This window comes from Phyllostomus hastatus, unplaced genomic scaffold (assembly GCF_019186645.2).
Source record: "Phyllostomus hastatus isolate PE091 unplaced genomic scaffold, TTU_PhHast_1.1 phas_contig_209, whole genome shotgun sequence".
Classification (NCBI taxonomy): domain Eukaryota; kingdom Metazoa; phylum Chordata; class Mammalia; order Chiroptera; family Phyllostomidae; genus Phyllostomus; species Phyllostomus hastatus.
In genome coordinates, this window is record NW_025333735.1 from 22,875,329 (window position 1) to 22,902,027 (window position 26,699).

The window sequence follows — 26,699 nt, forward strand, 5'->3', positions numbered from 1 at the left end:
CAGCAGAGAAACTGATGGATTATTTCAAACTGTCACTGGTGTAAGTGACCTGCATTTGAAATGATTTGACTGATGACTCTTTCTGGGAAAATAGTGGCAGCAGAAGCTCGATGAAATGCACTCGGATACAAGCTGGATTTCAAAGAGCCCAGATTGAGTCTTACCCTCATCTCTTGGTCTATCGCACTGCTCACCATTGACTTGTCATAGCTGTCATCATTTTTCACCAGTACTATGAGAAGAGTCTGCATGTAGTCAGGTCTTTCCTGACTACACGCAGCTCACTGTCCATGCTAGCTTCCCCAAGAACAGAAAAAAGAGAGGTACACACACGCTTAAAAAACTAGAATAATCTCAGCAACATGAAATGATCCTTGTATTATAAAAGCAAACATTTAAACAGAAAAATGGCTATATAAAAAATATGCATGCCTATAGGCAAAAGGAAAATTGAAAAATGAAAAACCATAGCTCTGGATGACTATATTTTTATTTTTTAATATCAGATAAATTTAAAATATTGTCTGCAAAAGAAAAGTAAACATGATGGATCTTCATCGCCTATATAACAAAAAGTAAATTTCATAAAATCACATTCAAGGACCTCCATAATATGCCCCAAACTAATACATTTTTTTTTAAATTTACTTCATCCCTCCAAGACAAAACTCCAGACACACAAGGGTCTTGATACTCCACCAAAACAAGCATTTTCTTGATTTCAGACCTTTTCTCATTTCACTTTTTTCTTGCTGCCAACCTCACCCCTGTATCTGATCCTTTTCCTTGTTCATGCCCGGCATGAATGCCCTTCTTTGTAAATCCTCCATTGCCCTCTATCAAAATGACTCTTTTATCCACCATGATAGTTTGCTTACATCTCTGCTAAGACATGTATTTCATTTATCATTGAACGACTGAGTTATTTACATGTTTCTCTCCCTGAAATATTCACTATTCTACCTCCTCCAAAACTAAGCAAAGTAACTGCTCAAAAGTTCCAATGAATGGAATAAAGAGAATTATTTTGAAAGAGTACATGTTAAAAACCTTATTGAGTTTTAAAATGTTCTAGTTTCTGGATTCACCATTGCCCACGCCCCTTCCAATCCAAAAAACTTCTTTTAAGGATAAAGAAGTAAAATGACTTTTTTCTTTTTTTCTCTTTTAATCATTGTTCAAGTACATTTTCTGTCCTTTACTCCCATTCCAGCCCACCCACGCATCCCTCAAATGATTTTTTTTCTTTATTCTGTAACATAAGCACTAAATTTGTGCTGATCAACTTTCTATCTTTTACTTTCATTTTACTCTGCATGTATATTGTGAGGTTTAAAAGGGCACCTTGAAAACATATAATAAAGGTTCATAAGTCAATAAATTTAGGAACTAAGCCATGATTTCTCTAACCAGACAGCATATTAAGAGCTAGTGATATAGTTTTTTTGCAACATTATTATACAAACCATACTTAGCTCTCTTGGAACTCATTTAAATTCTGAACCTAAAAAAGGTGGCACTTAGAAAAAGCTAGTTTTGAAAATAGTTATTTCATTAGGCTAAAATAGTACAAGGTGGTCTGACATGAATTTCATTCAGGACTTTGAATACATTAACACTTTTAATCTTTCCACCTGCTCTAAGTAGTCAAAATAATAATTTTTTAAAAAAAAGTTAACTCTCTAATCTTGCTATTTTCTAAAAATACTAGAACATTTCATAACTCTGAATTTTCATGTTACTAGCAAATATCTATGATTTATTTTTCCTTACTCTGATGATTTTCTTATAATAATAGAGTAACTCTCACAGTGAAAGTTACCAAAGCTTTACATGGAGGAGTTGAGGGAGAATTATTATTCAGAGACACCTGAGCCATGTACTTATTCTTATAAGGTATGCCCTTTACATGAAAGGAAAAGAACTCCAATTAAAGTTTGTTTCATTTTTTGTTTTGGTAACTAAATATAATAGTAATACTTTTTGACATTCATAATATGAAATATAGACAAGGATCATTTTACTTTATTACATGTAAAATGTCATAATATGTAAAAGTCACACTATTCAAAATACGTCTATCTTAGAAATAAGAGGATATACAATTCAAACATTACACACTGAATTGTGTAATTAAATTCTGTTGTTAATGACTATCAAGGCAGCTATTGAGATAAAACTGTGTGATTTTGTGCTATAAGATATTTGGTCTTTATCCACAGTTCCTGGCTCATAGGTCACAAAACCCTTGGCATTTCCTAAGTGTTGAGAGTGGTAAGTCTTTTTTGTTATCTTAATGAGGTAACTTTTGGAAAGCACCTACAGATAGGGGCTGGTTGCCAGAGGAAGAAACCTGTGATTAGAGGTTTGGAACTTTTCGTCTGAAGCTAAAAGAGGAAAGGGACTTTTAAGGGGAAAGGGGAAAGATAAGCTTAATTGCCAATGGCCTGTGACTTGTCAACCTTGGCAATGTGGTGAGGCCTCCTTAAAAACCAGGAGGACAGCTCTGCTGGTTCTTTTTCAGGGAGTTTTCCCACTGGGGAAACAGAACCCTTCCAGGTGCAACCATGTTGGGCCCCAGGCTCCAGGAGGACAGGAGTACTTTCTCTCAGAACCTCGCTTTGTGTATTTTTTAATCTGGATTTTGATCATGTGCTTTAATATCCTTGGTAACAAATCAATCATCTAGTGAGCAAACAGGTTTTCTTTAGTTCTGTGAGCCATTCTAGCTAACTAATCAAACCCAAAGAGAGGGTCATGGGAGCATTTGATTTATAGCCAGTCAGAAGTACATGTAAAAGCATAGGTTTGCAACTGACATCTGAAGTAGAGTGCGGTTTCTTGGGACTGAGCCCTTTACCTGTGGAATCTGATTCTATCTCTGGGTAGAGAATGCCAGAACTGAGTTGAATTCTCAGGCACCCTGCTGGCATCTGAGAATTGTTTGTTGAAAGTGGGTCTGGGAACCATTTTTAAACTGTGTTCCTCTCATTACTGAAAATTAACTGGTTGCTACTGTAGATTCATGGTTTTATTATTCAATGTTTATATTAAAATCTGCAGATATTTAATTTCACTGTCTAGAAACCTTAATATCCTCTACAACTATTTCCAAATGTAAACTAGAAATGGTTTGTTTACCTGTATGAGCAGTTCCAACATAGCCAATGATTCTAATGCCAAGACTCTGTCCATCTTTTTTAGTGAGTTCAACATTGTAAGTTTCATAAAGACTAGAATTGTCCTAAGAAGAAAAATAATTTTAATTATACATAATGTTTAGTTACATAACTGTGTATACATAGTAAATTTGAGCATGTTTTGTCAGGTATATTCTTAGCATCTATGATAGGCAGAACTTTAAGATGGTCCCCATGACTTATAATCCCTAGTGCTATTCTTATATTTGTCATATTATGTGGCAAAAGGGAGGGTATCCAGGTGAGCCTAACATACTCAAGCAACCTTCAAAAGCAGTTTTCACCTGTTGGTGTCAGAAAGGGAAATGAAAAAGATTTGACATATAAGGACTGGACTTGTGGCTTGAAGATGAAGTGGGTCATGTGAGAAGGAATACAGTGGCCCTTAAGGAGCTACAAGATGTCCTTAGCTGCTGATAGCCAGCAAAAAAGAGACTTCAGTCTTGCAACAGCAAAGAAGTATATTGTTTTAAGGTTCTAAATGAATTTGGAAATAGATTGTCCCAGAGCATCCAGATTTGGAGCCAGTGCGGCCACACCTTGATTTTGGCCTTGTAAGAATCTAGGAAAACAGTCAGGTTGAGCCCACCCAGTTGTCTGAACCATAGAACTGTGTACTAACAAAGGGTATTGTTTCAAGCCACTAAATTTGCGGTAATTTGTTACAATAGAAAACCAATACAGCCACTTGGAAAAAACTCAGGATTAATTTCTATCTGAAAGAACTAAATGTAAAGAAAAATGTAGAAACAGATGATAAGATTAATTATTGTAATAATCACTGTAAGCAAAAAATATTGACCTAAAGCTATTTTCATGTCTTGTCTTCTAATGTAAGATATTTCTATTAAAAAGTAAAGTATTTAAAACCATAACGCCTTGCTTTCAGTTCAAAGAAGTAACAGCTGAAAGTAAACATTGATTGCATCAAATTCCCACTTATGTTACAGCATAGCTACTCTGGTCCCTCACTACACAGGCAAACAACTTTACAGAAGACACCAAATGGCCCTGCAAAGGAAAGGTGGCTTCATACAGGCTTCTCACCATAATCACTCTTCTTTTCTTTTCTCTCCTTCTAGCCCCTTCTTTAAAAAAAACAACAACATATCTTTCCTTTTACCTTATTGTCTCTTGATTCAAAGCCTATGAAAATAGTAGGAAAGTGCTTGGAATGAACCAGGAAGAGAGGAATTCCAATCCTACCTCTGCCCTCTACTTTTTATATGACTTTCAACAAGTTACTTAGACTTCAGTTTCCTCATCTTTGAATGGATTGTATGACCTATCTTTTACAATTCTTGGGAGGAATTCAGATGACCCGAACAATTCCAGATGCTTGATGAAAATTAATAATAATCATTATGTAACCATAATGTTACATAGTTATACTATTATATAACTGTATTAATCATAATAAATATTATTATTAATGTTTCTTCCCTTTGGCCAATTTGTTCCTATCAGTGACAACTCTCATACATTGATCAGTTTTTACAGTTTCTGCTCCACCATCTGGATGTCTCCTTACCAATCTTCTTCCACTTCCCCTCTGGTTACTGTCAGATTGTTCTTAATTTCAATGTCTCTGGTTATATTTTGCTTGTTTGTTTGTTTTGTTGATTAGGTTCCACTTTAAGGTGAGATCATACGGTATTTGTCCCTCACCACCTGGCTTATTTCACTTAGCATAATGCTTTCCAGTTCCATCCATGCTGTTGCAAAGGGTAGGAGCTCCTTCTTTCTGCTGCATAGAATTCCATCGTGTACATGTACCATAGTTTTTTGATCCATTCATTTACTGATGGGCACTTAGGTTGCTTCCAGCATCTAGCTATTGTAAATTGTGTTGCTATGAACATTGGGGCACATAGGTTCTTTTGGATTGATCTTTAAGGGTCCTTAGGATATAATCCCAGCAGTGGAATTACCAGGTCAAAAGGAGGGAGTGGTAGAGGGTAAATGCAGACAACTGTACTTGAACAACAATAAAATATTTAAAAAAAAAAAGAAATGGCAAGAATTATTATTCTCCCATTTACAGATGAGTAACTGAGGCTCAGAGAGGTGGAATGACTTAACTCTGAGAAACAGCAGAAAATAAAATCAAACTTGTCTAATGTCTTCAAATTAGGTTCTCCTGCTGCTTCAGTGCTGGACACTGAGATACTACTCACACCCATGTGGCATTTCAAGTTGAAGAGGTTTCTAATCTATGATGTATCACACCCAATATTTGATTTAAGATGAAAGGCCAATTTGTGTACTCACAGAACTAGGGCTCCTGCCAGGCACAGCAGGCAGAGCAACAGGCAAGGCCGTAGGGGTTGGAGGGGTTACAGATATTTCACCAATTGGGTCTCTTGCAACTAGCATCCTGACTGAATTCCCGCAGTTCCTCAGCACTTGTGCAACTTGCTCACTGGTCATTCCCTGTACATTTGTGCCACCAATCTTCAAGATGTGGTCCCCTGTCTGGAGTCTTCCATCCTTAAATCCAAGAAACAAAAGTTATTTTGATAAATCAATGATATAACTTTACTAGTAAATAATAATTCATCAGACTTTGAGTTGTGGCAAAATGGCTGGCAAAGAAGCCATCTAAAAATGTAGTATTTTAAATGATGGTTGAATTGACAACAAAGAAAGGAAGCCCTTGCCAAAAAAAATGAGGATGTGGGGTGGAAGAGAGTTCAAAAGGAGAAGAGCAACCAGAATTCTAAAACAGGCATTTGCTTGAGGGCATCATTTCATGCCTAATGGCCACTATCCAGGGTATCAATAGCCACATATACAAGGAAGAGATCAGAAAGCCCTTGGCATCAAGAAGGAAAGGAGGTCAGATCAGAAGCCTCCAGCATAAAGCTAGAAACTCTGAATCTCAACAAGCTCAGTGGTCCATTTGAAGAACAGCAAGATGCCAGTGTGGATGGAAGAGAATGAGCAAAGAGGACAGCAGTCAAGGAAGAGATGAGAGCATTAATGGGGTCGGCAGTGTAGACCATGTGCTCCAAGTGAGTAGCAAGGGAAGTCATTGGAGTGTTTTGAGCAGAAAAGTGACATTATATGACTTAGTTTTAGCAAGATCACTCAAGCCTTTGTGCTGAAATTAAAACTATAGGAGGAAACAACAGAAATAGAGATGCCAGCTGTAAAGCAATAATCTAGAAAGAGATAACAATAGCTTGGCCTAGGTTAGCAGTTGGGGTGTTGAGAAGTGAGATTCTAGATGTATTTTTAATAAATTGTCAACAGGCTCTCCTAAGCCTATAGTGAGGTATGAGGGGGGAAAAGGCATCAAAACTCTAAGTTTTCAGCCCAAGCAACTGAAAAGATAGAGTTGCTATTAATTGAGATAAAGAGGCCCACAGAAGAATGGATGGGTGGGAATAGAAATCAGTTCAGCTTTAGAGACATCCAGTCTGAGATGCCTATCAAACATACAATATCAGATATGCAGCTGGCTGGATATATAAATCTGGAGTTCTAGAGAGATATGAGAATTATATATTCAAATTTGGGAGCATTAGCATATACAAAGTGCTTAAAGTTATGACTCTGGATGAGTTTAAAGAAAAGATATGTCATGTTCTACTTCCTAAGTTGGTGATATGTGTATGGGTGATTATTACTATTATTATTGTTATTATTTAAAATGTTCTATTAAACTGTGTGATATGTACATTGGTGGTTATTATTATTTAAAATGTGCACAGACATTACACTTACTTTTATATGTATGTATATTTCACACACAGAAAAGTTTAAAACATAATTTATCAAAAAGTATATCAGTTTCAAATGTTTATCATTTTCATTCTACCTTCATTTGTGAAAATTATTGAACAGTTTATTTCATCTGCATTTTCACTAAATTTGTTTCACCCAAAATTCTAAGTTCTCTTTACTTAACCCTTTACAGTATATTAAAGATACTACAATGCAAACATAGCAGATTACAAGACATTACACCTGTGGAGCACTTTACAGGTTAGAAGTCATACATCATCTCATTCAGGGTAGGACAACTTTAAAATGAGAAAACTGAGATTCAGTTAAAGGACTTGATCAAGGTTACAAAACTAAGAGGGGGCAGAACCAAAGTAACAACCCGGGTTGTCCCACTGAAGACCTGTCCTCATTCAGTCATTTGTCTTCTACTTTGATATCTTCAGGGTAACATTAGTTTCTGTTAGTTTTCCTATTCTCCAAGAAATTGCCTATCAGTGTCAAACAGCTTAAAAAAATGAAGATGAAAATAATAAGTATCATGTAGCTGAGAGAGGAGGACAGCCTGAAAATAGAATAATAATCTCTGGGCTGGTACAGCTCGAGGCTTCCTATTCCTGGCTCCAGGAGGCACCATCTCTAAGTTGTAGATGAAATTCAGGGAAAAAGTTTTTAAAAATGTCTACTTCCCATCCTCCCTTTTCTCCAATTTTGCAGAAGTCTGAATGAAGAAAGAAAGGTGTTAGAGCAAAATAACGAATAGAGAGCTATGTTGTGAACTCTGCTGAAGGAGCTCTATGCAACTGGAAGTGGAAAGGAGCAGGAAACAGAAATGTAATGCCATTCAGAAACATTTGGAAAGTCTTAGAGGAAAGAAACAGATGCAAGGAGGAAACTATTTTGGAAAAAGGAATAAACATTTGCTGGAATTCTACTTTACACACCGATAATATGATATTATATTATTACCAATGCAACAAACTTGAAATAAAACTACTTAAAAAAAAGTCAGTGGTCAATGAAAAATAAGGGTAAAACTGCTTCTGTGTATCAAACCATCCTTGAACAGAATCATAGCCTGACCAAAGAATAAATAGTAATGTCAAATAATTCCTTTGATACTTGGCTTGGCCAAAGAAGAGCATTTCATCGTAAGGACATATTTAGTCACTTCCTAGACACTATTTTTTTCCTATTTAACTCAACTCAATTTAAAATGATGTACATAATTTGCATCTGTCACTGAAAGTCAAACATTTTCTTCTTCCAGAAAAACAGGTGTTCTAGGGGATTTGTAAGTGAAAACAATCATTAGATTGATAGGAAAGACATCAAAATGACAGCTACCTTTTTATGTCCAGCAGCCCCAAACAGTGCATTCTACTGATATTTTCTAATCAACATTCTCCTTCCATACCTGTCTACTGTGCAAGGAAACTAAAAAGCATTAGAGCCCTTTTTTTAATAGAAGTTATAAATCAAGATAACCAATAAATTGCTATGCCAAGATTCAAAGACAGTGTGTGTGAATCAAACATCCAACAAAATTTATTAACTCATAGATTTATTTTTCAAAAGAGAAAAACATTATGCATACATGTATAGATAGTATGAAAGGTGGAAAAATTAAAACAGCTGATGTGACAGGGTACCACACTATTACAGGGAAAGCACTACAGTATCACTTACAGTTTTTTTTAATTGATTGATTGATTTTAGAGAGAGAAAGTGGTGGGGAGAGAGAGAGAGAAACATTGATTTGTGGTTCCACATGCATTCATTAGTTGATTCTTGTACCCGGACCAGGGGTCAAACCTACAACCTTAGCATATTGCAGTGATGGTCTAACCAACGGAGCTGCCACGCCAGGGCCTACTTACACTTTTTTTTTAAGATAAAATACTTTAATACAAATTAGCAGTTATTGGCCAAAAATAAGTGTATATATTATTTGCATTTGAACTTCTGTGATCAGCTAATGTTATGGATAATTTCAATTCAAAAGTATTTGAAAACCTAAAGGAATTCAAGCCTGAGTTACAAAATAAATAAAGAAATCAAATTTGTTTCTTCAAAACTAAAAAATAGCACCAAATAACTCCCACAACTCAGAAAATAAAATCATTACTACTTTTGACTCAAGGCCATGTCTATCATTGGTCTTTAATAAAAAAAAATATATAATAATAAGGCAACATGCCATTGACAGCAAGTAGTGACTTTATAAAATAAACAACCTTTCTCCCAAGGAATTAAAAGAAGTTACTAAATCTAAACATCTTTCTTTTCCTAGTCAAATTCCAAATCTTCAGAATTTAAGGAATTTGAACTGATTTTTAAGGATAAGGAAAATAGTTGTTTATAGACTCACTCAAAGCAAAATTGCTTGGGAATAATCAGTTGTTTAATGGCCTCACGCTGGCCTTTGCTCATTCAAGACTGAAAATTCCTCCCAGTTCACATCCACCCTCCAAATCCTTGCTTGGTTCCATTCCTTCCTAGTATTAAAGGTTACTGGATAGTTATTATGACTCATATTATAATTGCCTCAGACCAAAGAGTCAATAATTCACAACGACTTTTAAATAGGCTGAGTTGTAAAAGTCCCCTTCTGAAAACAATGGGGCAACTCGGTGTCCCTGATTTGCCTACAATTACTCCAGACCACATAAAACAGTTTTCTGCAAAACAAAGTTGTTTGACACTGTCCACTATCTTTTTTTTTTTTTTAAGAAAAACGTCGAGCTGCTGAAAAATTTTTAATTTTTGCCATCACCGAACAGAATTCTCAAAAGATGTATGCATCAGGTTCTGTGAATTTCTGAGGGTATCTGAGGATTACAGGTAGTTGTTAGGTCTCTCAGCTCCTCTTACATGATGTCATTTAATTTCCTCATCCATGGAATTGGCCCTTATTATTGATACATTTACTCATTGGTCCTATTGATTAGATCCCCATAAATGTTTCTAAAAAGTTTATATTAATCAATATCTTCCCATTTCATTCACTTTATAATATTTGAGGCAGCAGGCAGAAGGCCAGGGCAGGGCTTGGGAGTCAGACATACCCAAGTTCCATCCCGGCTCTGCTCTGATCAAGCTGTATGGTCAAAGGTCAATCACTTATCACACCTAAATATCCCTCTTGAACACATTTTCAGCTCCTTCTAAAACAAAATGGGAATGAATCCTTTCTCATTGAGTTGTGAGCAATAAACCCAATACTGTATTTAAAATCTTTAGCTTACTACCTTGCTTACAGCAAAGCAAGTCCTCAAGTGCATCTGTTTCTTTTTTAAAAAATTTCATTTACAAGCCCTGGCTGGAGTAGCTCAGTGGATTGAGCGCGGGCTGGGAACCAAAGTGTCCCAGGTTCGATTCCCAGCCAGGGTACATTCCTGGGTTGCAGGCCATAATCCCCAGCAACCACACATTGATGTTTCTCTCGCTTGATGTCTCTCTCTCTCTCTCTCTCTCTCTCTCTCTCTCTCTCTCTCTCTCTCTCTCTCTCTCTCTCTCTCCCCCTCCCTCCCTTCCCTCCCTAAAAATAAATAAATAAAATCTTAAAAAAAAAATTTCATCTACAAATATTTTAGCGTATATCACTACGCCATTGGTCCTGCATAAGAATCAGCAAACTTCCTTAATAACATTTATATTTAGCCTATTTTCAAATTTCTCCAATAATCTTATAAATATTTTTTAAATTGTTGTTCAGTCACAGTAGTTTCACCTTTTTCCCAGTTGCTCTTCCCTGCCCCGACCTGCCCCCACTCCCACAATCAATCCTCCCATTATTGTCTGTGTCCACTAGTCCTCTCTTCCTCACTTCTGATGCCTCTTCAGGCTGCAGCCACCTCGGTAAAGTGTTCTTTGCTGCACCTCCTCAACTTGACCCCATTTTTTAACTATACACATTGATTTACCTGTACACAAAAGGAAATATAAGGGGCTATTTTATGCAACCCTTTTAAATAAGAAATACTGACTTCTTTTTCTAACTTTCTGTTATACAATTTTATACTCTTTGAAAGAAAGTAGTATTCACTGACTCCTTCAGCAGAATATAGGTATCACTTTAAGATCAATTTTGATCACATCTGAACTAATGACCTAAGACATCCATATTACCTTACCATGAAGGTTGCCATAGTCAACAGTGAATACCAATATTCAAAACATGAGTACATTTTAATTAAAAGCAATATTCTCTTCAATCTTTTTAAAGCTGTGATCAGGCTACATGAGCAACAACTTGAAAAGACTTAGTAACATTGCATCAGCTGAAAAGATTTTATCTACCATTAGCTGAGATGAGGGGAAGAGAGAAGTGAATACTGCTTTGTGTGGGCCTCACCACACTCCCTACAGCAGGGGTGCCAAACCCATTTTCACCGGGGGCCACAGCATCCTCACTGTTGCCTTCAAAGGGCCGAATGTAATTTTAGGACTGTATGAATGTAACTACTCCTTAACTAAGGTAAGGAGTTTGGCGCTGCCACCAGGTAGAAACAAGGTGTCAGGCCAGATAAAACAAGGTGGAGGGCCGGATTTGGCCCACCGGCCTTGTGTTTGCCACCTGTGCCCTACAGGAAAGAGTCAATACCTCTGTGCTCCCAGAGCTGGCTGTATTTCCTAATGATAGGTTTGACCAACTCTGGACAGGTGCACATCAGGAAAAAACACATTAGGGCCAACGTTGAATAAATAGATTTCAGAAGAAAAGCACAGGCTTTGGAGTCAAGCAGTGGTGGGCTCAATCCTGACTTTGTCATTTCCTAGTTATGTGGCCTTGGGCAATGTCTTAAGTTTCCATATCTATAAATTGGGAATAAGATTTATTTCTGTTTTAAGAATTGTATGAGAATACTGTATATTAGGCAGATAACAATTTTTGGGGTCAACACTTGCTTCTCCATTATGACTCTGGTGGGTACACTCCTACCCCCTCCTTGATGACCTGAAATAGTGACAATACCTTCCAGTAAGGGCACAAAATCAGACCTGGGCTTTTCCTAACAGCATCTTGAAGTGATTAATTTGGGAAACACTGCACATTATATTCTCCTTGTGAAAATTCATAATGCACATTAGGATATTAAATGCTCGGAAAATTCTTACAGTAAGGAAACCTATTTGATTTTGTTTAACTTGGTGTTTTCTAAATTTATTTGACCCTTTGTTTTCCACTTTGCATCTTGACAAATGCTAGTCCAGCAATCAAGCCTATTAAAATTGTGAAGGGGGAGGGGAGGAAAAGATGTCAAAATAATCCACCATCTCATCCCTTTCCAGGTTAACAAAAATTTCAAAAACCCTCAAAGATTACTATTAGTTTTGTGTCACAGATATGTTTTAAAGGCTCATAAAATGACCAGTCTCAACCTTTTTGGCCTCAAACCCCCTTTACACTGTTAAAAACTATTGAGGGTGGAGGCATAGAGATTCCAGAGGGGCAGAGGAAACTTCTGTGGCTGATGGCTATATTCACTATGTTGACGGCAGTGACAGAGAGTATGATGGTTAAATTTTATGAGTCACCTTGGCTATGTTATGGTGCCCAACTCTTCGGTCAAACACTAGTCTGGATGTTGCTGTAAAAGTATTTTGTAGATGTGATCAACATCTACAACATATTAACATATACTAAGTGGGTTCCATCTACTCAGTTGAACATTTTAAGAGCCAAAACTGAGGTTTCCTGGAAAAGAAATTCTGCCTTAAAACTGTAACAGAAATCCTGCTAACCTCCCCTACATATTTCACAGTTCAGACTGCAACAGCAAATGGTACCTGAGTCTCCAACCTTTGAGCCTGACTTACAGATTTCAGGCTTGCCAGTACACATATGTCAAAACTTATTCAATTGTATCCTTTATATATCAATTATATCGAAAATTTAACCCAGAAACACAAAGAGTTTTTTGATATCTGTCGATATCTACTGAATTAGAAAATAGCACAGTGAAATTTTTTAAATATTTAATATAATGCATATTTATGATATTGATGTGTACATTTTTTATTTTTTAAAGAGCTATATAAAAAGTAGTGAGAAGAGTGGTATTTTAAATTATTTTTGCAAATCTCTTTAATGTCTGGCTTAAAAGAAAACAGCTGAATTTTCATATCTGCTTCAGCATTTGATATGTTGCAATATGTTGTTTTGGTTGAAGTATATATAAAAAAATCTAGCTTCAATCAGATATATAGTTGGAAAATTGAGAAGTATTTAATAGCCTTTTCAGCCCATTCTTCTTTGATAACACACCAGGGCTTGACAAGTGGTGGTTTCTTAAAGAACAGTTGCAATGCAAAATCAGAAAATACATCCAACAAGCTTTCAGACACAGTTTCACCAAAATCTATTGATCTATCTTGAATGGATCTTTTACCTACACATAATTTTGCCATATCACACATTGGTCTTCAGAAAATATTGCTTCACAGAGCTATGAAGTTCTTCTAAATAGTGACATATTTCATTACATAATATGAAAAAGTATTAATATCACCAACAATCTAACCAGAAGTCTTTAAATACTGAAAAAATCAAGCTCATAAAAAGCACAAATTTTCCAAAATTCTAATTCTTGTTTGAAAGTTCAAATTTTATCATCAACAAATGCTGTCAGTTATTTTCCTTGAAATAACAGGCTCACTTCACTCATTCATCTTCAAGAAAATGTCTGCCAAATACTCGTCTGAATAGTCATAATTTTTCTGTCAGATAGTCTTTCAAAAATAAAAATGCTGATCCAGGGTGGTTCCCAGAGCCAGGAGGTGGGGGAGTGGATAAAACAGGTGAAGGGGATCCAAAGGTGCAAATTTCTAGCTACAAAATAAGTCACGTAAGTGTAATATATAGCATGGTGATTATAGTTAATAATATTGCACTGTATATTGGAAAGTTACTAAGAGGGTAGACTTTAAAAGTTCTCATCATAAGAAAAAGAATATAACTATGTGTGGTAATGGATAACTACATTTATTGTGATTACTACTTCACAATAAACACAAATACTGAATCATGACATTGTTCCTAAACTAGGTAACAGTGAATGTCAGGTATCACAAAAATTTTTTAATAAGAGCAAAAACTTTAAAATAAAAGAAAGTAAAAAATTAAAAGGCTGTTTGATATTTAAAAAGTGAATAATTCACCTTACAAACATGTTTAAGTCAAGACAACCATTAGACTTCAGAATATGGCAGGAGTGCTATATAGTACCTCCCATATTGTCACACAATATTAAAAACACATGCACTTAAAGGTCAAAATGTACCACAATTAGTCAATTAATATTTGACAAAGGAGGCAGCAACATAAAATGGAGTAAAAATAGCCTCTTCATCAAATGGTGTTGGGAGAACTGGACAGCCATGTGCAAAAAAATGAAACTCGAGCACCAACTTATACCATATACAAAAATAAATTCAAGATGGATAAAAGACTTAAATATAAAATGTGACACCATTAAAGTCCTAGAGGAGAACGTAGGTAGGAAAATCTCAGATATTTCACGCAGAAACTTTTTTACTGACTTGTCCCCTAGAGCAAAGGACATAAAGGAAAGAATAAACAAATGGGATCTCATCAAAATTAAAAGCTTCTGCACAGCTAAAGAAAACAGTGTCAAAATTAAAAGAGAACCAACTGTATGGGAAAACATATTTGCCAATGATACCTCAGACAAGGGTTTAATCTCCAAAATACATAAAGAACTTACATGACTACACTCTAAGAAGACAAGGAATCCAATTAAAAAATGGGCAAAGGACTTGAACAGACGCTTCTCCAAGGAGGACATACAGAAAATCCAAAGACACATGAAACGATGTTCAATATCGCTAGCTATCAGAGAGATGCAAATTAAAACCACAATGAGATACCACTTCACACCAGTCAGAATGGTCATCATAAACAAAGCAACAAACAACAAGTGTTAGAGAGGTTGTGGAGAAAAGGGGTCCCTATTACACTGTTGGGGGGACTGCAGACTGGTACAACCACTATGCAAAGCAGTGTGGAACTTCCTCAGAAAACTAAAAATGGATCTGCCTTTTGACCCAGCAATTCCACTGCTGGGACTCTATCCTAAGAATACTAAAACACCAATCCAAAAGAACCTATGCATCCCAATGTTCATAGCAGCACAATTTACAATAGCTAGATGCTGGAAGCAACCAAGATGCCCATCAGTAAATGAATGGATCAAAAAACTATGGTACATTTACACAATGGAATTCTATGCAGCAGAAAGAAAGAAGGAGCTCCTACCCTTTGCAACAGCATGGATGGAGCTAGAAAGCATTATGCTAAGTGAAACAAGCCAGGCAGTGAAAGACAAATACCATATGATCTCACCTTTAACAGGAACGTAATCAACAAAACAAACAAAGAAGCAAAATATAACCAAAGACACTGAAATAGAGGACAGGCTGACAGTGACCACAGGGGAGAGAAGAGGGAATTTCAGGGGACAATGGGAAGGGTTCACGGGAACAAATTTAAAGGACACATGGACAACAACTAGGGGGAGGGTGGTAATGGGAGGGAAGTAGGGAGGGTTGGGAGGGTGGGCTGGATTGGGAGTAAAAGGGAGAAAACTGTACTTGAACAATGATTAAAATAAAATAAAAAAAAATGTACCAAAATTAATTGCAACTGCACTTTCTTAAGTGAAACTGTGTTTTTTTGTTTGTTTGTTTGCAAGCACATGGCAGAAAAGAATGCAATGGCTGCTAGTCCAGCCTGATGCCACTGCCCTGTTCCACGCTGAGGCACCTGCAGTTCCAGTCTGCCACCGATTTCGCATCATCAGTGAGAACTTCAACGTGGTGAAGGAGCTGATGACATCTTAGTGCCATTACAAAAGTTCCTTGATCTCATTGACCCCCCTCAGGACACTCTGTGATGCCCACAGGCCTCTGCTGTAAATAAATATACTTCGATACAAAAAGAGTAATAGGAATATTTGTAGTTTTGCCACAATCTGTACAAGATGGAGCAATCATGCTTAGAAATGGGAAACTGATGCACTTGCCTGAAAGCTGCATTTACACACGTTTATTTTTACGTATACATGTTTATTAGAAGGGATAAATGTGTATGTAACTGTGCATTAATCAGTGAAATTTACATATTCTGATTATGATGGGTATTCTATATAATATAGGCTCATTATTAAGTGGCTTCATAACCAAATTTCTAATTTCTAAAAAACTAAATGTAATACTTAATACTTTCTTCAATGTAAAACTAAGAAGAAACAGTTGATAAGTTTTTAAAAGGACCATTTTCAGTTTAAACATGACTAAATAATAAAGTGTAGTCATTTAACTGGTAATGAGAAAATTTTTTAAATTACATGAAATTTACCTTGTAAATTGAGACAACTGTTTATAAGCAGCGTACCTTCTGATTGCAGCCCACATTACAAAATTATATTTGAAGCCACACAATTTAAATTGTATAAAACCAAAATAAAAACAAAAAAGGTCAACTTACTCGATCTGCTAATCCTCCAGGAACTATAGTCCTCACAACCACACCACTTGATTTTCCTCCAACTATTCCAAAACCTAATCCAGAGCCATCATTAATGAGCTCAACATCTTCAATATGGCCCCAACGAACCTATGAATTAATGGCAAGAGCCAAAGTGTTAGTAAAACACACAGATTCTTAGCTTCCCAATACAGTAATTACTAATGTAACATATATACAAGAAATTAAACATTCATACAATTCAACTTCCTAGAGGCTAGGAAATATGTAAAGATGATAGTATTGTCCCTGCCCTTAAAGATTTTATATTCCAACAGAGAGCTAAACTAAAACATAAATAATTACTACCTAAGACAGAATACTGGATCATAAGACAATGCAGCTCTAAGAGGACTGGAAACATGTCTCAATCCCCAGTCTATGCTGAGATCTAGTACAGTGCTCGCACACAGTAGGACTGGGGGTGGGGATGGCACAGACAAGAAGTCATGCCCAATCAAGAAGTATGGAAAGCTTCAAGGAAAGGGTGTCATTTTACTTGCATTACAAGGGAAAAAAGACATTTGAGCAAAAGGGAAATGTAAGTGCAAAACCAGGCTTGGATGAGTGAATGGGAATAATTTAACTTTTTAGAAGAGGGAATGATAGGAACAAAGCAGTGGTTTAAGGAAGATAAATCTGAAGTATGAAATGATGAGGAGGACACAGGCAGTAATGTTAATTTAGTAGACTCTTATGAGGAAGAGGAAAGACAGCCTCAACTGAAGATATCAGCAATAGGATTATACAAATCAGACTAAGAAACATGACATTTTCCCTCTAAGTAGCAGAGTTCCATCAGAAATGTGCATTAAATTCACACAATCCAACTACAGAAGAAAATTCCCCCTCTCAAAATCCTTAGGGCATACTTACACTTAGTTTTTCTATTGTACTAAAGTGGAAAGTTACATGTAATATAAAAATAACAAGGGATATTGGAAATATTTAATAAATTCATTTTTGAAACAATATCTAGTATCTAGCAACATTTCCTAAAATGTACCTGAATTCATAGCAGCTAGTAGTCATAAAATCTATACTCTGCACCAGGCACTGTGCTGAGTTAACTCTTTACATGCATTCTCATTTAATTCTCCCAATGCCTCTATGAGGTAGACCCTGTAATTAGTTCCATGTAACATATGAAGAAACTGAGGTGTGGAGAGGTCAATAAATCTACCCAGTATGACATAACCAGGAAGTGGAAAACTGGACTTAAACCCACTTTAGCCTGACCCAGAGCCCTTGTTCCTAACCACTATGCTAAGCAATTTCCCAATTTGTTCATTCTGTTTATTATGTAAATTGTGCTGTATAAGTCTTACTGATTATAACAGGAAAAATGTCTATACATTAATTTGTGTTGACCTTGTACTGTACCCAGTCTATTTTTCCTTTTGTCCCAATGAATGAAAATTAAATAAATCAGCTAGCACTTAGTGTTATAACAAAGTAAGATTTATTCGCTTACATTCTGAAGACGCAGGCCAAAATCTGTAAAATGTTATTAAGCAAGTTTAAAGATTCCCAAAAGAGACATATGCCTTAATTCTTTTCAACTGTTTTCATCCTTACATGAAAAAAAAGAGGAAAAACTTCTACAATGGTGAAGTTATCAATAATCTAGTCATATTATCCAATATAATTTATAGAAATACTGCTTTTGAAATAACCAAATCTTAAGATATTCAGTAATAAATCTGTAATAAAAACTCTCAGCTTAATTGATATCATCAAGGAACATAAGACTCTTTCCATCACCAAATAAATTATACCCACTACTACAATTTATCCTCTGTATTAAATAATCATCTTAAATAAGGAGAGTCAGAGGGCACTGAAAACAAAACAAAAGCCCTCCATGGAATATCTTATTTACTATGCTAATGCTGCACTTGCAAATATGATCATCTTAAACTATGGCAAGTCAAATGACACCTTCTACATGTCTTAAAATCAATGGCATAATTCAAAATTAAGTCTTTTCCCAAATCTGCAACTCACTGTTTCAGGAAGAACTGTATCGGTTAGGCTGATCGAAGTGCTGCTTTTTGTGTGGACTGGCTCCCTGGCCACAACCAGACTCAAACACCCAGTGGTTTGTTGTAGCAATGCAATTGCTTGCTGGTGGGAGATGTTCCGATCCAGGGGTGTATGATTAATTGCCAATATTTGGTCATTTTCCTTTAACCTTTGATCCCTTGGTGAAATAAAAGAAAATTTTGTTTTACATGATATAATAGTCTGATTTTTAAAAATCTATTATTCAAGTTAAACAGTTTTTTTAAGTGGTACTACTTACTTGGTACATATATTCAAATTATTCAATTATGTAACAGAGCTTTTTAGAATGCTTTACATCAAAGCATTTATTAGCTTATAGTAATATATTTAGTAATACATCTTGACACACACATGTACATTTTAAAAGCTATTTGGTTAGAAAAATAAGCAAAAACAATATATAAGGCCCCACTGCCAAGGTTTTATAAGCACAGACACTGACCACCTTGATTGCAAAAACTCTGTACTCCTGAACCCCATACTCCTGAACCCCTTCCAATCTGACTTCAACATATACCATAGCAGGGTAACTAAATTCTCAATTTCATCAATAATCTCTTCTCTAGCAGATTCACCCTAGCCTCATTGTATTATACTTCAACTTCACCAACATGTCTATAGAGGTCAAACTCCCCTTAAAAATCCTCAGAGATTACTTACTTCCCAATCTGTTTCTAAGGTCTTCTCTCTCCTCTAAGTACCCATCTCTCAACTGCTAACCAAGATAAAAGAGATTATTTTAAAAAGAAATTAGCAAAATCTCTTAAGTGAAAAAAGAGTCATTATTATAGTCAACATTTACTGAGCACTTATTATGAGCCAGGTACTGTGCTAAATGCTTTACATGTATTATGTCATCTAATCGTCTTAATCACCTTTCAGATTACTTAATTTTACAAGCCAGAAATTGAAGCCTAGAAGAAGCTTAGCATCTTATCTAAGCAGCCTGAGTCTGAAGCACATTCTTTATAACTTGAGTTAAAGGGCATCCTAAGACTATCCTAGGATTTACTCTGTCCTGGTTTACTGTGTTTGACCTTATTGTCTCCTAGTCACCAGTCCTCCTCTCCTGGTTTCTCCATTACCACTTAATGCTTCCTTATCATTGCTTATCTCTCTTGCATCTACCCATCTCTGTCTTTCTTTCCCACTGCCAACCCTCCAACGGAGATCCTTATCTGATACCTAAAACCTAACTTGCAAAATTCCTCAAAGTTTATTCTTCTAAGCTCTCCTGTGTTTGTCTTTGCCAACTCAGAAATATGTGATAATTATCCATGTTTATTGACCAATAAAGAGAGTCAAAGAAAAAGAAACTCTTGTCATGATTACTTGACAAAAGAACATTTTTATCCTTCAAAATATAAAATCTCCCAGAGAAAAGATTTAACCCAAAACAGAATATTCTGATTCACAAATTTGAATTCTGAAAATTCCATTATATTGCCTTTATTTTTTCTCAGGTCACACCAGATTCAGCAAAACTTTGTCAAGGAGCAGAATTTGATAACTTCTGACCTCTAGGACACAGGGTAAACTTGGCTGGTATTCAAAGGTCTCTGTATTTGGTCCCAAAAAACTCTTCTAAGTGGCTTCCTACATAAACACTTAAAAAAAAAAAACTATTCTGATCTCTTTCCCTCTCAACTCTTGGTTTCCTCCCTCTCTCATGCCCTTCCACTCTGCTCAGCCAGATTCAATCCACCCTCCACAATCCAGCTAAGGGCGTGTCTCTCCTTCTGCCTGTTCCTCTCCCCATCCTCTTCCTCTCCCCACCCAACTTACCACTTTATTGGGGTATTCTGAACCACTCATTTATCACTCACTGAATATTCATTTATACTATGTATGCTGTCAACAAACCTCACTAAATCCTTTATTAGATTTTAAACTTCCTGAGGACAGGAACTGATAGGTTTTAGATTCTCCTTTGCAACTAGCAAGCCGGATATTTGCATTTTTGATGCCAAAATTGTGGGTGGTGCTCACAACAGATCACGCACCATTAAAAATGTTGCTTATACACCCTTTTATTAATATTAGGAAAGGTTTATGTTACATTAAAAAAAAATAAAATGTAAAATTGTATATACTTACTCTATGACCTGTCTTTATAAAAAGAAAACATTCAATGTTTTTCTTAGTTGTCTCAGGGTGATCAAAATGCAAGAGGTTTTTTGGGGGGAGGATAGGGGAACTTGATTTATTTTTATATTTTATATTTTTCTAATATATGCATGTAAAACTTTCATAATGATTTTCATAATTCTGAAATATATATTTTTAAAATTGAGAATGATGCTTGTAAACTATTCCCTAGTCTTAAAAAAATATTTATTTTGAAATGTGACCACTATAGGACAATATGCAGGAATCACTTCCATTTTCCCATCTCCAATGGCCTCTTTCCTCTAACCTCTTCACAGATTCACACATTAAAACAAATCTCTTACTTAATCCCAAATGAATGAATTGCTCTCGAGTCTTTTCAACCCTGATGTAACTCATTGGACATAAAATTAGTCTTTAATTTACTCATTTTTAGGTTTTCTAGTTTCTGGAAATCGATCTATTTTAATCTACCTTTCCCAGACTCTGAGGACACTCCATTTCTTTCCAGTTAGTTCTTTTCAAGGAATATAAATTCAAACCAAGATAAATAAGCTGCAGAGAGGTCTCCTGGAAAAAATGATTTTGATGCATTTGAAAGTTGAATAAAATTAGTTTTATGGCTACTATGTTTTTCCTTTAAAACACTTTTTAAATTTTGTAATTACAGTTGACATTCAATATTATATTAGGTTTAGGTGTACAGAATGGAGTGATTTGCCTCCCACCACAAGTCTCGTACCTACCTGGCACCATATATAGTTATTACAACATCATTGACTATGTTCCTTATACTGTACTTTACATGCCCAGCCACTATTATTTATAATTTAACTCCCCATTATAGGTATATAAAATTGAATTCACACTTCCCATTCTTTCCATTCAAGGGGAGCCTAATTCTTGTCTCTCCATTACAATACTAAAAAACAATGGACTTCCATGACCTTAAGAGTCAATAGGTTTTAGGAAAGCTCCTTAAATAACAGTTCTATGTGGACAGTCCTGAGCAGAAAGGAAAAACTGATCATAAAGACAATTTAATGTAAACTTAGAAGGGTGTCCAACATTTTGGGGTCTCTGGGCCACACTGGAAGAAGAGTTGTCTTGGGCCACACATTAAATACACAAAAACTAACAAAAACTGATCAGCAAATAAAAAGTTTTTAAGTAAATTTACAATTTATGTTGGGTCACATTTATAGCCATTGTGGGCCACATGTGGCCCTTGGGCCACAGGTTGGACACCCCTGGTCCAGCATGCCTGATGGTTAACTTGTCTTCTAGCTTTTTCTCACATGATCTTGCATTAAGCTCCCACACAAGTACTGGCCACATTCCAAAGACAGAAGATATGTTCTATCTCTCCACAGGGCTACTTGTCAAGAGAGACTCTTCATTCCTCTCCCAACACATTCTGCTCTCTGAAGACACCACAGTCTCCTCTCAAAACTGCCTTCAAGCACCACTGCCTCCAGGAAGCCACCTGACTCCTTAGCCTTGGTCAAGTTTTGTTACGCACCCAAATATCAAACTCCTCTTTTGGGAAGTGTTTACCCTGACTGGTAATTATAGACCGTTTTGTAGAGAATAACTGTGACATATGGGTTGACTCTAAAATGGTTATAAAGCATGGAAAATACACTAAGAACTACTGAACTGCACACTTTAAAATGGTAACATTTGGCCCTGGCTGGTGTGGCTCATTGGATTAAGCGCCTGCCTGCGAACCAAAGGATTGCAGGTTTTATTCCCAGTCGGGGCACATGCCTGGGTTGCGGGCCAGGTCGGGGCCCCCAGCAGGAGGTGTGTGAGAAGCAACCACACACTGATGTTTCTCTCCCTCTCTTTCTTCTTCCTTTCCCCTCTCTCTAAAAATAAATATTTTTTAAAAAATGGTAACATTTGTTATTAAATTATATCCTAATAATAGTTTTTATTTTTTTTAATTTTTTAATTACAGCTGATATTCAATATTATATTAGTTTCAGGTATACAGCATAATTATTAGGGATTTATATACATTACAAAGTGATCCCCTTGATAAATCTAGTACTTACCTGGCATCATGCATATTTATTAGAATATTATTGACTATATTCCCTATGCTGTACTTTACATCCTGTGACTATTTTGTAACTACCAATCCATACTTCTCAATCCCTTCACCTTGTTCACCTAGTCCCCCAACCCCGTTTCCATCTGGCAGTCATTAGTTTACCCAATAATAATTTTTTAATTTTAAAAATTTATTTTATTTATTTTATCTTATTGATTTTAAAGAGAGAGAGGGAGAAGGGGTGGGAAGACAGTGGTTGCTTCTTGTATGTTCCCTGACCAGAGATCGAACCCCCACCTTGGCATATTGGGACAATGCACTAACCAACTGAGCTATGAGGCCAGGGCAATAATAATTTTTTAAGTTAAAAAAAATTTATTATTAAGTTGGGCCAATCAAGTTAAATAAGCTTTTTGTCAAGGGACTTCATAGCCTCAAGTAAGCTAATGTTAAGTGGCCCTAAGTCCAGGTTTACCCTGGACTGTCTGGACTTGCCAGAATAGTTCTAGTTTATACCTGCTGTGTCCATGTCATTATTAATAGCACACCCTCTCCCGAAACAATTCCAACTTGGATAAGAAATTATATGATTACCACAACTATATGTACCCAGTATACAAAGACAGGATAGAATATCTCAAAGATATATGACCACTGCTATGTTTCCTCAAAATGCAGTTGAGGAAATGCTGCATTAGGTGGCAGAATGAAGATACAAAGTCATGGAAATCCATTCTTTTCAAGAGACTAGAATTGATCCCCCATGAATGGAGACTGTGAATTCAAAACTATTATTATTAACTGAAAATCTTTCTGTAATAGTACTGCTAGTGTTGCTGTCATTCTAACAGGTGGCAGTAATGTAATGAATAGAGTGCTTGTTAAATGAATAATAAAGTAAAAATCTGAAATCAAAGGCAAATATAAGTAAAATAATGGCATGATATGACTGCCAAAAATGTTAAGTTTAATAAACAATATGGTATGCAGAATGTGAATTTGAATATTCTAATGTTACTCATAAGACCTTAGCTAAACTATCATATCAATTGTTAGAGAGTGTGGTGTAGTAGAAAGAATACTAGCTTTGTGGTCAGACAGGCTTAGAATCACATCATGGTTCTTGTATTAATAGCTCTGAACCTCTCTGAAACTCAGCTCTCTCATCTGTAACATGGAGCAGTATACCGGAAGCTAGACGGTAACCACAAGTATGTGTGGGAATGTCTGCATAAGGCCTGATAAATGGAAGAGGGAAAGCTAAGTGTTCACTGCCATTGTTACTGTTTTTACTATTAATTTCTTATTCTCCTTCTCAGAATTGACAGAAAAAAAGGTTAACAAAACACAAAATGACCATTTTCCTCACCTGTCTGCTATACTCCCTGGCTGCACTTCCTTCACGAAGATAGCAACTTCCAGATTTTGACTTCTAAGGGCCACCACACTGAATCCAAGGCCTCCAGTTGAAGGCCGTTCTATATCTATATATTCAATTTGCCGGCCCTAAAAAAGGAGAATGTTTTTTAAAGTCAATGAAGTACATTTAATAAAAAACTGAAATTGCCATTCTGTGAACAGCACAAAAAACAGCTTCTCCTAAGTCATCTCTATAAAGTCAGATAAACTCAGTATTTCAGTAATAAATTACTTCTGAAAATCCTCTCACTTGATTACTTTCAGTAGAACAAAAGAGGAAATGTGCAGTATTCTACAACCTCAGGGAACAGAAGGGGTGCTTTCACATTTCATTCACATTATGACATGAATCCCAAACTGGATAAAAAGTCCAAGCCTTGGCTGGTGTGGCTCAGTGGACTGAGCACCGGCCTGTGAACCAAAGGGTAACTGGTTTGATTCCCAGTCAGAGCATATGCCTGGGCTGCAGGCCAGGTCCCCAGCAGGGGGCGTGTGAGAAGCAACCACACACTGATGTTTCTCTTCCTCTCAGTCTCCCTCCCTTCCCCTTCTCTAAAAATAAAGAAATAAAACCTTAAAAAAAAAAAGAAAGTCCAATGTCCTTTCCCACAGTATATTCTAAATAACTTTTTACACTGAATTTCTCTAAATTCTCTTGATGCAAAATATGTTTTTAAATGAGGAAAGAAAATTAGACATATCAAAAATATGCTAGTGTTTAGCCTAAATCAGAAACAGATGCATTATTTATTGTTTTTAACTCAATTGTGCTAAACTAATATTCTATTTTAATAGTTCAATTCAAAAGATTATCAAGTATTTTATTGCTTTAGTAATTGCATTTATACCATGAGAACTTCATAAATGTCATCAACTTATAAAAGCATCACACAGAAATAATTATTAGTCAAAATAATTATTTTATTAAGGGGATAGGGCTATAAAGTCAAAAAGGAATCAGGTATAAAACATTATTTAACGATCACACCTTAGACAGATTCTTTTTAACTTTCAAACTCAATTTTCATTTTTTAAGACATATCAAAAGATGAGGTGAAAAACACAAAACATATCCTAAACTATTATTTGATTTTTAATAGGTATTAGAAATAAAACTAGATTACTCTTTTAAATGTTTCCCTAGATTTTCCTAATTGTGTTAGTTCTGACTTCCATTAATTCTGTTTTGATATGAAATTAAAAATAGTTTCAAAAGAGTTTCATCACCTATATACATATTAATTTTCCTCCTATGATCAAAACCATAAAAATCTCTTTCCTTACAAGTGTAGAGATGTGTCAAATTAGAATAATTATCTAAAATCTCTCCTTACCACAATAGATATTTCCTTATATAATTTTAAGGTAATGAGTTTTTAACAGATTAGAAAATATTATCAATTCCTCCTAATAATACGAAAACATAAGCAAAGAAAACACATAATACATTTTAAGACAAAAACAGTGAGTATAGTTTTTAAAATCTCTAACAGAAAAAATAAGCACAATATTCCCATGAGAAGATATAAATTTACCTGTGCCATCTGCTGAATGATTGAGTTAAAGTCCTCATTTCCTGACTTAGGGGTCCAAGGAAATAACCCTGATACAGTCAGGTTATTAGTGGACCGCTGGGCATTCCCATTAGTAATGGCACCATCCGTGAACACTAATAAACCTTTCCTTGAAAAATCAAAGTTGGCTGAACAATCTGAAGGTATATGACTGAGCTGTTGGAGAGAAAAACAAAAGAGAGTCAACAGCAACCTGGAAAAAACAAATTATTTCTATTTATTAAATATTATACCCATCACATGTAATTTTCATGTTAAATATATACATGTGAATGAAAAAAGGTATAAATACATGTATCAGTGTATTTATAAAGCTATAAATTTTATTTAGTGTTACACAAATGTTTAACATCTGAAAATGTGTTCTTGCTTCCTGCTTTCCATCATTACCTCAAGTTAGCAGCATGTATTACAATTCATTACACTTCACATACACAGATACATATAAACAGGCACGTAAGACACTAAGTCCTTTTGCATTTATCTGTATATTTCCATGTGGGGAGCCAAAAAAGATCTGCAGGTAGTATGTAATAGAAATAACAATAACAGTATTTACTGAGCACTTGCTTTGACCAAAATACTACACCAAAACTCTTACATATTACCTCAACCTCATTTAATCCTTACAACTGCCCTATGAAATATTATTCCATTTTGTGAACTTGAAAACTGAAGCATATAGGAGCTAAGTAACTCACCCAAAAGTAGTAGCAAATGAGTTGCAGAGCCACTCAAACATTAGTACAAAAATGTAAAGAATCCTATAATTACAGGGAACAGAAAAACAGGGGTTTATTTTTAAAAATTCATTGGCTAAGCCCCAGCAGGTGTGGCTCAGTGGATCGAGCACCAGCTTGCAAAACAAAATGTTGCTGGTTCAATTCCCAGTTGGAGTGCATGCCTGGGTTGTGGGATGTGCCCCAGTTGGGGGCATGCAAGAGGCAACCAACTGATGTTTCTCTCACACACATTGGTGTTTCTCTCCCTCT

At 35.8% G+C, this 26,699-nt stretch overlaps 1 protein-coding gene across 6 annotated transcripts in view; it reads right to left on the reverse strand.

The window, feature by feature from the left end:
• Positions 1-26,699, reverse strand: part of PATJ (PATJ crumbs cell polarity complex component) — a 327,386-nt gene that overhangs the window by 281,793 nt on the left and 18,894 nt on the right. For all 6 annotated transcript variants that reach the window (XM_045835301.1, XM_045835303.1, XM_045835300.1 and 3 more), the window contains exons 4-9: positions 25,669-25,863; positions 24,084-24,220; positions 18,487-18,682; positions 16,441-16,569; positions 5,472-5,690; positions 3,142-3,244 (exon numbers count right to left, since the gene is read on the reverse strand). In XM_045835301.1, coding sequence (XP_045691257.1) covers positions 3,142-3,244; positions 5,472-5,690; positions 16,441-16,569; positions 18,487-18,682; positions 24,084-24,220; positions 25,669-25,863 — 979 coding nt within the window. The remainder of the gene's footprint in view (positions 1-3,141; positions 3,245-5,471; positions 5,691-16,440; positions 16,570-18,486; positions 18,683-24,083; positions 24,221-25,668; positions 25,864-26,699) is intronic.